Here is a 13,613-nt window from a genome sequence, read left to right on the forward strand (position 1 = left end):
TCGGCCCAGCCTGTTGTGGCCATCTGGGGAGTGAACCAGCAGATGGAAGCTCTTTTTTTCTGTTGCTCTGACTTTCAAATAAACAAATGTCAAGAAAAAAGTCATATCTTTCCAAAACACTGTCATTTTGAATTTAGGCTACATTGTCAGGAATTATGTTCCCAATGACCAAAAGAATACATGCAGATTACATTTCTAAATTTGAGCCATCTACATTTATGTTGAAAAATTTTCCTCTTCGACAGATTAAAAAAGCCATTTCCTGAACATGGGCTCATTAAGGAATCACATCCACATTATTTTTTTTATTTTTATTTTATTTTTTTTTCACAGGCAGAGTGGACAGTGAAGGAGACAGAGAGAAAGGTCTTCCTTTGCCATTGGTGTACCTCTCAATGGCCGTGGCAGCCAGCGAGCTGCAGCCAGCGCACCACGCTGATCTGAAGCCAGGAGCCCTGGGCCATAGCAGAGAGCTGGACTGGAAGAGGAGCAACCGGGACAGAATCCGGCGCCCCAACCGGAACTAGAACCTGCGATGCTGGCGCCGCAGGCGGAGGATTAGCCTATTGAGCTGCGGCGCCGGCCCCACATCCACATTATCTACAGTCATATTAAGATTCTCAGCAGTGTTACAAATACAGCTAGGTTGGGACACTACATTCTGTACCAGAGTGCCTCAGACTGAGTCCCGCCTGTGCTTGCAATCCAGCTTCCCAGTGCTAGTCTGAGTTCTAGCTACTCTGCTTCCTACCCAGCTTCCTTTAAATGTGCCTAGGAAGGCAGCAAATGATAGTCCAAGTACTTGGGTTCCTGCCACCCACCAGGGAGACCCAGATGGACTTTACCTGGCCCAGCCCTGGCTACTGCAGGCATTTTGGGAGTGAACCAGCAGATGGAACATTCTGTTACTCTGCCTTTCAAAAATTAAAACAAGTAAAGATATTAGCTATGATAGAAAATACAAAAACTGACAACATCTCCTGTGTGTTTCCAGTAACTCACTCACTATCCATAAGAGTATTTCCAATTATGCTGACATGTTGAAATGTTCATTCTAGTTTCATACAAATAATTTTTTACTGTCCACAAACTCCACATAAAAGAAAGACATAGATAAGCATGCACTATTTTTCTCTTTGGAATAAATAAGCTACATATCATAGCATTAAAACCAAAACTTAAGATTTCAGTCCTCCCCGACCCCTCTCAATTTCTTCATTGGAACACTGTCACAGTTCTCAGTATGGACTGTTTTACAATATATGTTATGGACTAATTGTGTCTCTTCTCCCCAGATTTATAAGTTGAAGCCCTAACCTCCAATGTACCTATAAGCAGAGGCCAGGAGAGGTAATCTGGGAGGGAATGATGGCTAAATGAGGTCAGAAAGATCGGGCCACAAGATGACTGACACGGTGCTCTCATATAATTAGTGCAAGAGCCACCAGGTCATTTTGTCTCTGTACACACAAAGAAACAGAGGATACAGTGATAAAGTGATCATCTGCAAGCCAGAGACCTCATCAGAAACCCAATCTGCTACTTCAAGCTCCAGAACTGTGAGAAAATTTCCACTATTTAAGTCACCCAGTCCATGGCACTTCGTAATGGCAGTCCAAGCAGACTCACACTGTAAAGTGTACTTTGCCATGCTGAATTTAATCTTTATATCAGATATCATGCTTATAATGAGCAAAGGCAGATAATCTGTGGTTATTTCACTTATAATCATAGTCTATCTTTCTGCAAACAATCACCATCTCTCTTCTATTTATACTGACATGTGGAATTTTCAATCTATGATTATTTAATATTGATAAGGAGGTGAGAAAAAATATTTTACTTTCACATTAACTATGCTACAAGAAAAACAAAACTTAAGAGTAAACACTAAGTCCAACTTTTGGAGGATGAAAAAAAAGAAATATGGTAAACTACAGACTGTGAATCCCATCTTAGAGGGAGCAACTATTACTTGGCCAAAGCACAGTTCTGACATGGGAAAATGATGGTCTGCAACTGTCAACTCTACAAATTTTCAATTTTTGGGGCCTGGCGCTGTGGCATAGTAGGCTAGGTCTCCACCTGAGGCACTAGCATCCCATCTGGGTTCCAGGACACTGGCTGCTTCTCTTCCAATCCTGCTTATGGCCTGGGAAAGCAGTGGAAGATGGCCCAAGAGCTGGGGTCCCTGTACCTGTGTGGGAGACCCAGAAGATCCTGGTTCTTGGTTTCAGATTGATTCAGCTCTGGCTGTTTCAGCCATTTGGGGAGTGAACCAGCAAATGGAAAACCTTCCTCTCTCTGTAACTCTACTTCTCAAATAAATAATTTAAAAAAATAATTTTCGATTTTGGATGTGACAGCAACTCAAATTTTTAAAAAGTACACTCATGAAAACCTGTATTCCCGCAAAGCTGCATTATACATATAGCCAAAAAGTGAAGACAACTCAAATGTCCATCAAGTGATGGATACCAAACGTGGTATATTCACAGAGAGGAATACTACTCATCCATAAAAAGGAGTATGTATTGACATATGCTATAACACAGAGAAACTTTGAAAACATTAATGTAAGTCAATGAAAGCAGACACAAAAGGCCACATATTGTATTATTCTATTTACATTAACAGTTCAAAAGAAACAAATACATGGAGATGGAAAGGTTAATGGTTTCCAAGGGCTGAGAGTGGGGAGAAATGGCAACTGAGAGTCAAATGGATACAGAATTTCTTTGTAGGCTGATTAAATTAGAATTAGAACTGGAATTAGACAGTGGTTATGGTGGCACAACAGAGTAAATCATGAAAACCACTGAATTATATACTTCAAAATAGTAAATTTTATCTTAGCCTCTTTAAAGCTGCACTATATAAAAGCAAGATAAACATTATTTTGGACCAACGTTAGCCTGTAAACTTCCAGCTGAGAATTCTATTCTATACTAGAGGCTCTCAAATGATACTCCCTTATCTGTTTACATGTAGTTAGAAGCATATGACTGCAAGAAATAACAAAAGAACAGTCTTTTTCCAATGAGTTAAACCACAACAAAAACAATGAAGATAAATTAAAGGTTAGTTGAGTTTCCCTTAACATTGCTTTCTTTCTCCAGTAAAGATTATTTTTAACTTTCTGGTTCCTTCTAATTTAAAATATGGTATCGAATACTGAGTGAAATAAATTTCAAGGTGTTCATTAAGCCCAATAGCTTTCAGCACTATACACACTAGACCACTAAATGACACCTAACATTAACTTGAACATCTACCACAATCTGAAATTACAACTCAACAAGTATATGAAAGTTTTAAGCTTTGTGTTATGATTGATCCTAATATAAATGGGATAAAAGTAAAAAGTCCCAGAAAATCTCAGAAAAGGCTAAAGAAGGTGGGATTTCAGATGGCTCTTGAAGTATAATCAAATTTTACACTGGTTGCTGGTGTTGTCACATCGCAGGTTAAGGTGAAGTTTGCAACACAATCTTCCCATGTCCAAATGCAGTTTCAAGTCCCAGCGGCTCTGCTTCTGACCTAGCTCCTAGCTAGTGCCCTGGGAAGGCAGAGGAAGATGGCTCAAGTGCCTGGGCCCCTGCCAGCCACATGGGAGACCAGGATAAAATTTCAGGCTCATGGCTTGGGCCTGGTCCAGCGTTATTTGGGGAGTGAACCAGCAGATAGAACTCTCTTCTCTTCACTGTGTGTATGTGTGTGTGTGCGTGTGTGTGTGTGTGAGAGAGAGACTGCCTTTCAATAAATATATCTTTAATTTTTATACCAAGGATGGGATGGGCACATTTTTGCTTTACTGTTCTAAGTATGTTAGACAATCCTTAACAATGTTGCCAACCTTCAAGCTATTCTTCCCAATTCATATCACTCCCCAACTGCATCCAGTGGCTATGATTGCTTATAACTGAAAGTAAAGCAAATAGTAAACAAGAATCATATTTCTTTGATCCTGCCATGGAACAGACCACAGTAAGTACCCCAAGAGGACGGGGTGAGAGAGCTTTGGGGCTGAATAATGTGATCCACTCCTACCAACTCCATACACGTGCAGCACTGGAAGTGCACAGGGACTCTGCAGACAGACTCCCTAGGTTTTAACACTGAATCTAACAATAGACTGTGTGACCTAGAGGAAGTTATTTAAATCACTTTGTTTTACCGCCCTCTTCTGAGAACAGGAAATGATAATGTATAATCATCCCCACCCTTATTTATGTCATTTTTTTTATGGTTTTTCTTTCTGAGGTTTCAGTTAACCACAGTGAAAGTACAGTCTGAAACAAGAAAAGTGAGGGGTGGGTGATATGGCGCAGCAGGTTAAAAGCGCCAGCCTGTAGTGCTAGCATCCCATAGGAGTACAAGTTCGAGTCCTGGCTTCTCCAATTCCCACACAGCACTCTGCTAATGGATTGGGAAAGCAGTTAAAGATGGCCCAAGTCCTTGGGCTCCTGCACCCATGTGGGAGAACTGGAAGAATGTCCTGGCTCCTGGATTCCGATGGGCCCAGTTCTGGCCATTGTGGTCATCTTCCAGTGGATGGAAGATCTCTCTGTCTCCACCTCTCCAACTCTGCCTTTCAAATAAACAAATCTTAAAAAAAAAAAAAAGTCAGTACATTATAATAAAAAAGTGTGCCGGCCGTAGTGGCCATTTTGGGGGTGAAAGAAGACCTTTCACTCTCTCTCTCTCATTGTCTAACTCTGCCTGTCCAAAAATAAAAATAAAAATAAAAAATAAAAGAAAAACTGTAGTACTACTAGAAGCTCCCTCAAAGTTTTGCTAAGAGGATTCAGTGAAAATTCATATGCAGCATTTGGTAGAATACAAAGAACACAGAATGTGCTCAACAGATGGTAGCTGTCGTTATTGTAGCAATTCCCCCTCAGCTACTCTGAGACCCCACTGAGAAATTTTAGAATAACATATTAGTAAGAGCTTTACTGTATTAAGAAAATAGTTTGTTTTGTTTTGATTTCTTCTTTAGAATACACAACAAGGGGTCGGCTGCTTGGGACATCCACATCCCATAGCGGAGTAGCTGGGTTTGAGTCCACCTCCACGTCTGATCCAGCTTCCTGCTAATGCACACCCAGGGAGGCAGCAAGTATTGGCTCAAGTGGGTCCCTGCCACCCACACAGGAGACCTGGATTGAGATCTGGGTTCTTGGCATTAGCCTGGAACAGGCCTGGCTGTTGTGGGCATTTGGGAAGTGAGCCAGAAAATGGAAGATCTCTCTGTTGGTCTCTTCTCTCTGCCTTTCAAATGAAAATAAGTAAGTTTTAAAATGCAACTCCCATCAACACCAGTGTTAATTTTAAAGCCTTCTGATAGGAGTAACAGTATTATCCTGACCATCATTTCCAGTTCACAATCTCTCTGATCTTCATTTTAATTATGTATGGGAATAAGAGAATAAATCAATATGACCAAACTGTATAACCAAAAGAACAAATAGTAAGTATAAATCCAGAACTAGTCCTTGGAGAACTAAAAATATAAAATTCAGCAGATGATCAGATTTCCTAAATTTACTATAGTTAGTGGAGTAGACTACAAATTTAATCTTAGATAGAAATAAACTTCCAAATAATATAACTGTATTACAAACAAATCCACAACACATATTTGAAATCATGTAAACAAGTGGATCCAGTACTTGAACCCAGGCACTCTGATATGTGATGTCAGGGTCCCAAGCAGCACTGTCAGTTGCACTGTACCTCCTTATATGGGAAAGTTCTCAATGTTTCAAACGGGGATAGGAATACAGAATTATATGCTTAGGTAGAAGAGTGTAAGAAAATAGAAGAGATTACAAAACAAAGCAAAATAAAACACACAAAAAAAACCTTGTTTAGGTGTTTCTTCCTCTTTTTTAGTCTCCTCATCCTCGAGGCTGGGACTCTCCCGGGAAGAGTTGTCCTGTTGGCTGGAGTTTTTCAACAGTACAGGATCAATCTGTGCTTTCAGGAGTGCAAGGGTCTCAGCCAACTCGTTTCGATTTCTAAACAAGGGGAAAAATAATATCATAAACATCTTTCTTCTGTTCTAAAGAACTTTCTGAATGAATAATACCTATCAGAAAAACAAAAATCCAAAAAACACCCCAAACACTGCTGAAGTAGCCCTAGGTGAATTTTACTAAGAAAGAATATATATTTTATTTTATTTTTTTAATTCTTTTTTTTAAAGATATGAATTTTCTTTTTTTTTGGACAGGCAGAGTGGACAGTGAGAGAGAGAGACAGAGAGAAAGGTCTTCCTTTTCCGTTGGTTCACCCCCCAATGGCCGCCGCGACTGGCGCGCTGTGGCCAGCGCACTGCGCTGATCCGAAGGCAGGAGCCAGGTGCTTATCCTGGTCTCCCATGGGGTGCAGGGCCCAAGCACTTGATCCATCCTCCACTGCACTCCCGGGCCACAGCAGAAAGCTGGCCTGGAAGAGGGGCAACTGGGACAGAATCCGGCGCCCCGACCGGGACTAGAACCCAGTGTGCCGGCACTGCAAGGTGGAGGATTAGCCTAGTGAGCCGCGGTACCGGCATAAGAAAGAATATATATTTTAAATATATACCTCAAAGAGAAATTGCTATTCTCCTTTCTGATTAGAATGGTAATTCAATCTCTTTGGTTGAAAAGAAAACAAAAACACAAGGTAAATGCTTGATCACTTTTTAAATATTATACAATCTTCAGGGAAATGGAATTAATGTAAAACTTGATTTAAGAAGTCTTTTTTAACAAAATGATTCCAGTTCTTGATTATTTGAGAAATAAGAATTTGTTTCTACTATCAAAGATAATAGCATTGATGTTGTAAAATTATGATCCAGAACTTTCTGAGTAATCATGGCAAAAGTAAGCTCTAATAAACATGTCTAGAAACATTATGATGGGGCTGGCATTGGGTAGAGCACTTTAAGTTGCCACTGAAATACCGGTATCCCATGTAGGAGTGCAGATTCAAGCTCGGCTGCTCCCATTCTGACACAGCTCCCTACTAATGCACCTGGGAAGGCAACACATTGTCCTAACCAATATATAGTGGAACATGTTTCCTCCTGGTCTAAGGGTTATAATATGAGTTAGGTGCTAAACTTCAATTCAATAAAAAAATCATAAACACAAACAAATAAAACATGGAAAAGTGTAGATATCATGTATTGCCAAGTATGGGCTAAGTACCTGGTCTTTCACAGTATAATCTCCATCTTAGATCACTATATAGATCACATCACATTGCCTGTATCTTTCTCCTAGAAGCACAGTTCCTTAAGAAACAGTACTAAGTCTTTAGAGCTACACAGCAGACCACAGTATTAATACAGCAAATCTTTTATAAATACTTATACAGTTCCAGAGTTCAGCCACATTATTCTACGTTTTCTGCATGAATTCCAAATGATCGAATTCACAAAAAAGAAAACTGAGAGGGACATCATATTTTTTTATGGATGCCAAGAAAACTGAAGCTAAGCATTAATTGATAATATCAACTGCAGTGTTAATTGATAAGAAGTTAACATCAGTTGGTGAGTAATAGGTTTTGGGTATTACTCTAGGAGCTTTACATGGAATAGTCCATAAAACCAGTATAACCTGATATAATTACCATCACCTGGTGGGGAGGCTGAGGTCACACAGAAAGGGGAATTTCCTAAGGCTTACCTGGAGTGTAATCTAGCAGGCTGAATTCCAGATACTCTGACTCCAGAGTCGGACTTGTTAATCACTGTGTTATGTTAGGAGCATATACTTTAGAAGTGTCTTTACAGGGTTTGTAATTATGCACATAGGAAAAGTATAAACACTATTTAGAAATCAGGTTTTCAAAAATAACCACCAAGACACTACAAATCTTTAAAAAAAAAAAAAATGGATGGCTATATGGTGAAATGAACATATGTTAAAGATTCCATTAACCAATTTTGATAAATGCATACACCATGTAATCTACACATCACTATCAAGATCAGGAACATTGTTAACACAGAAAACTCTGTCCTATCCCTTATTGAATCCCTCTTCTAGAACCAGCACCCACACAGGATGCCAGCGCTTCAGGCCAGGCTTTAGCCTGCTGTGCCACAGCGCAGACCCCTCTTTTTTTTTTTTTTGAAAGGCAGAGTTAGAGAGAGAGAGAAAGGCCTTCCTTCCGTTGGTTCACCCCCCAAATGGCTGCTACAGCCGGCGCACTGCACAGATCCAAAGCCAGGAGCCAGGAGCTTCCTCCTGGTCTCCCATGCAGGTGGAGGGCCCGAGCACTTGGGCAATCCTCCACTGCACTCCCGGGCCACAGCAGAGAGCTGGACTGGAAGAGGAGCAACCGGGACAGAATCTGGCGCCCCAACTGGGAATAGAACCTGGGGTGCCGGAGCCGCAGGTGGATGATTAGCCTAGTGAGCCATGGCACCGGCCCCTCCTCGTTTTTTTAAAGATTTATTTTTGCAGGGGAAGTAGCAGGGGTTAAAGCTTACTCTGATAGCCTTTTTGTTTGAGCTTTGTTTGCTTGTGTTTGTGTTTTACTTTTTTGGAGCAGACAGTTTCAAGAAAGCTTTTGGCTTGTGAATTCAATTTTAAGGGGACGGGCTTTGGACTGAGGGCTGGGCCCCAGGGTGATCCTCAGCCTCCGAGCCTCCCCAAAGAGCTGTGGAGCCTCTGTGATAGGGGAGACATTTTCCTCTCTTGTTGATTGGGCTTTTCCTTTCCCTGATGTATACAATCTCTTAGTGGCTTATGTCCCTCCTCCCAAAACATGTACTGCACTGTGTTCTGGGCAGTCGATACTTGTGTGGCTCTGAGTCTTGGCTGTTTTGTTCTCTCTGGCCTGGAACGCTCATTGATGTTTCCAGCCTGGCCTTGGTGCACTGTCCTGCAGCCCAGGGCACAGGACTTTAAGCTCTTCCCTTACCCTTGCCTGGTTCACTCTGGGAGGTTAGGAATTGAATCAGTCTCTGTGGGTCGATCCTTTAAGACCTATTGGAGTTAGGTATTAGTCCCTTCAGTAAGCAGAGACTACGTATTATTTACCATTGACACATGATACTCACTACTTATTTTTCTGGTGTGTGTGATGTTTAGCCCTTGGCCCTGATACCCAGCTGAAGCCAGTGAATCCCTTCAGTTATAAACAAAGCTTTTACAAGTCATTTTTGCTTACACTATAAGAGGGTTAACCTGGCCATCTCAAAGCTAATTAGGAACTCTAACTAGCAGCTTTAAATTTCTTGATTAAAAACTTAAAGTATTAGTCCTTTAATAATAAAGGTGCTCCTGATGAAAAGATTTAAGAATGATGCTAGTTGGTGCTTAATGAAAATATTTTGAACGAATGTATGTACCAGTTATTGCCATTTCTTTATTATATTGAAAAGTTTTCTTTTAAGTAAATAGCAGTTTTTCAGTGTCAAAAAAAAAAAAAAAGATTTGTTGGGGCCAGTGCTGTGGCATAGCAGGTAAAGCTACATGGGCACCAGTATGAGTCTGGCTACTCCACTTCTGATCCAGCTCTCTGCTATGGCCTGGGAGAGCAGTGGAGGATGGCCCAAGTCCTTGGGCCCTGCACCCCCTGGGAGACCCAGAAGAAGCTCCTGGCTCCTGGCTTCGGATTGGTGCAGCTTGGGTCATTGTGGCCAACTGGGGAGTGAACCAGTGATGGAAGACCTCTCTCTCTTTCCCTCTGTCTCTCCTCACTCTGTGCAACTCTGACTTTCAAATAAATAAATAAATCTTTTAAATTTTTTTTGTTTATTTGATAGTCATAGTTACAGAGAGAGTGAGAGTGAGAAAGATCATACATCTGCTGGTTCATTCCCCAGATGGCCACAATGGCATGGCAAGGGGAGGCCAAAGCCAGGAGCTTCATCTGGGTCTCCTGTGTGGGTGCAGGAGCCCAAGCACTTGGGATATCTATTGCTGCTTTTCCCAGGCCATTAGCAGGGAGCTGGATCATAAGTGGAGCAGCTGAGACTTGAACCACCACCACCCATGTGGGATGCTGGTGGCACAAGCAGTGGCTTTATCCACTATACAACACTGGCCCCCACTGAAAGATTTTAAACCAGACTAAAGTGAGATTTGTGTTTCAGAAAGGTTCACTCTGGCATTCACTTGGAGGATATTTTGAGAGGAAACGATATTAGCAATCAAAAGAACTATTTAAAGAGTTGCGATTATAGTTTAGGTGAGAGGCTTTACCCGCTATACCACAACGCAGGTCCCTGCTATGAACAGTCTTACATGAGGCTTTTGTAAATATGTTTACATTTGTCAAATATAAATTCATAGAAGTGAAACAGATGGGTTAAAAGATGAGAGTTGGAAGAAACTGCCAAACTGTTTAGAAAGCCATATAAAACTGCTTCCCAAAGCACTAACACCATCTTAAATTGCCACTAACAAGGCGTTAGAGTTCCAGTTGGTCCACATCCCTGCTAACAGTTGGTTTTTCAACTAACGTTCATTCTCTTCATCGTAACCGACATAAAGTCATGGCTCATCATGGTTTTAACTGGGAATTCTGATAAGTAACGAAGCTGGATAGATTTTCATGTGAATATTGGCCTCACGTATACATCCTTATGAAGTAATTACTAAACAGTCTGCATAAAACTTTAGCTTCCTCAGTAGAAATGCCAGAAAAGCACCACATGAAGTCCTTCTTTGATAATCAAAGTAGCACTTGATGATGTCTAGTTTCTCTAAGACATCTATTTCATAAAATCCTTTACAATTGATAATCATACACTATACACTATAATTTTGTTAAATTCAAATAATATGCTTATCTTCATCATTCTTTTTTAAAGATTTATTTTGAAAAGAGTTACAGAGAGAGGTAGAGAGAGAGAGAGAGAGAGGTCCTCCACCCGATGGTTCACTCCCCAGATGCCACAACGGCCGGAGCTGCGCTGATCTGAAGCCAGGAGACAGGAGCTTCTTCCGGGTCTCCCACACGGGTTCAGGGGCCCAAGAACCTGGGCCATCCTCCCCTGCACTGCTGGACCACAGCAGAGAGCTGGACTGGAAGAGGAGCAACCGGGACAGAATCCAGAAACCCAACAAGGACTAGAATCCGAAGTGCTGGTGCCGCAGGCAGAGGATTAGCCTAGTGAGCTGCAGCGTCAGCACAGAATTCTTTTAAGAATGGTGAAGATTAACTAATACTAGTTAAGAAAATCATCTGAAGCTGGCACTGCAGCGAATCAGGTTAAAGCTTTGGTCTGAAGCACCGGCATCCCATATGGGCACCAGTTCAAGGCCTGGCTGCTCCACTTCTGATCCAGCTCTCTGATGTGGCCTTGGAAATCAGTATTAGATGGTCCAAGTCCTTGGGCCCCTGCACCCATGTAGGAGACCCAGAAGAAGCTCCTAGCTACGGATCACCCCATCTCTGGCCATTGCGATCATCTGGGGAGTGAACCAGGGGATGGAGGACCTCTCTCTCTGTCTCTACCTCTCTATGTAACTCTGTCTTTCAAATAAATAAAATGAAAGAAAGAAAATCTTTATTATAAGAAAAAAATTTCTACTTGCTTTACTTACTTTTTCCTCATCATCTGAGTTTCTACAGCAATTTCTTGCTAGACTTAATGCCTTCTTTTTTTTTTTTTTTTTTTTTTTTTTGACAGGCAGAGTGGACAGTGAGAGAGAGAGAGACAGAGAGAAAGGTCTTCCTTGGCCGTTGGTTCACCCTCTAATGGCCGCCGCGGTAGCGCGCTGCGGCCGGCGCACCGCGCTGTTCCGATGGCAGGAGCCAGGTGCTTCTCCTGGTCTCCCATGGGGTGCAGGACCCAAGCACTTGGGCCATCCTCCACTGCACTCCCTGGCCACAGCAGAGAGCTGGCCTGGAAGAGGGGCAACCGGGACAGGATCGGTGCCCCGACCGGGACTAGAACCCGGTGTGCCGGCGCCGCAAGGCGGAGGATTAGCCTGTTGAGCCACGGCGCCGGCCTCTTAATGCCTTCTTAAAGATTCCACTTCGAAGCCAGCATTGTGCCATAGTGGGTAAAGCCGCCACCTGCAGTGCCGGCATCCCATATGGGCACTGTTTCGAGTCCTGGCTGCTCCACCTCCAATCTAGCTCTATGCTATGACCTGGGAAAGCAGTAGAAGATGGCCCAAGTCCTTGGGCCCCTGCACCCACACGGAGACCTGGAAGAAGCTCCTGGCTCCGGACTTCGGATTGATGCAGCTCCAGCCTCTGCAGCCAGTTGCGGAGTAGACCAGTGAATGGAAGATCTCTCTCGATCTCTCTCTCTCTCTCTCTCTCTGCATCTCCTTCTTTCTCTGTGTAACTCTGACTTTCAAATAAATAAATAAGTCTTAAAAAAAAAAATTCCATCTCACACAAACCAGCAGGTTTCATTAGAAAATGCTTTGATCTCCTCTACCAGCCTTAGGACAATTATTTCTATGTAACTCAATAAAAGTGAACACGCTTGCTTCTATCCAGCCAAGTTCTACTCCCTCATAATGTGTATCCAGTGATCACACCTCAGTCATTGAGACTGACAGTCTTTCACAAAGGAAGCCTTTACATACTTGGAAAAAGTTCTATCTCCCTAGGTCAAGCATTTCTCAGCTCATTCAATCACCTTCTCTGAGGTTCTTCCCATGAAAGACTTACTTTGCTATGTTAACATTTCTGGTAGAATGTTATATAAAAACCTGAAGAAAAAACTTTTATTCCAGGTATCATCATCTAGGTCAAGTAAGATGATGCCTCACATTATTTTAGGTAGCAAAAAAATAGATGAATGACAAGTAATACCATGTTTTAGCACAAACAATAATAACACAATGTTTTCCACATTCACTTTTTAAAACCATGTGAGATCTATGTCAACAAGGTGACTTACTACATTTTAAAATAGCAGTTACACCATGTTAATGAGTTAAAGCTAACTCAACTGCCTTGTACGAAGATAATTCCTTGATAAAAAGCACAAACAGACCCAACTAGGAATTTGAGGAAAACTATTACTCTTCCTCACAAAATACACATAGCATATATAACTAAGTGCCATTTCTTACCAAGTAAGGAATTTTACAGGGGCCCAGAAACCTTCTAGAGATCACAGTGCTATGCTATTCACTACTATATGCCCAACTGTTTAGAGTAGCACCTGTTACACAGTTGGTATGCAATATAAACATAAACATAACAAAGGAAAAAAATTAGTGCCAATCACATGGCCAAGAACTGGATTTAAGGGGCCAGTACTGTGGTGCAGTGGGTGACACTGCACTTGTAATGCCGGCATCCCATCTCAGAGTGCCCATTTGATTCTGGCTACTCCATTTCCAACTCAGCCCACTGCTAATGTGCCTGAGAAGGTAGGGGAGGATGGATCAATTACCTGGTACCCTGCCACCTGTGGGAGACTGGGATGGCTTCATCCTGGCCCAGATCTGCAGCCATTTGGGGTGTGAACCAGCAGATGGATTATTTGTCTCTGTCTCTTCCTCTCTATAGCTATTTCAAATAAATAAGCCAATTAATTTTAAAACTGGCTTTTATTACCCTAAATCAGGCTGAACAAACCCAATGTTTTCAGAATCAACCCAAATATTTCCATGCCATTTAGGAAAAAT

The 13,613-nt window shown here is 41.9% G+C and overlaps 1 protein-coding gene across 3 annotated transcripts in view; it reads right to left on the minus strand.

Annotated features, from left to right (window-relative positions):
• RSF1 (remodeling and spacing factor 1) overlaps positions 1-13,613 on the minus strand; it is a 170,392-nt gene that overhangs the window by 54,072 nt on the left and 102,707 nt on the right. For all 3 annotated transcript variants that reach the window (XM_062196760.1, XM_062196762.1, XM_062196761.1), the window contains one exon: positions 5,869-6,023. In XM_062196760.1, the coding sequence (XP_062052744.1) occupies positions 5,869-6,023 (155 nt within the window). The remainder of the gene's footprint in view (positions 1-5,868; positions 6,024-13,613) is intronic.

Source organism: Lepus europaeus, chromosome 7, assembly GCF_033115175.1.
Source record: "Lepus europaeus isolate LE1 chromosome 7, mLepTim1.pri, whole genome shotgun sequence".
Lineage (NCBI taxonomy): Eukaryota > Metazoa > Chordata > Mammalia > Lagomorpha > Leporidae > Lepus > Lepus europaeus.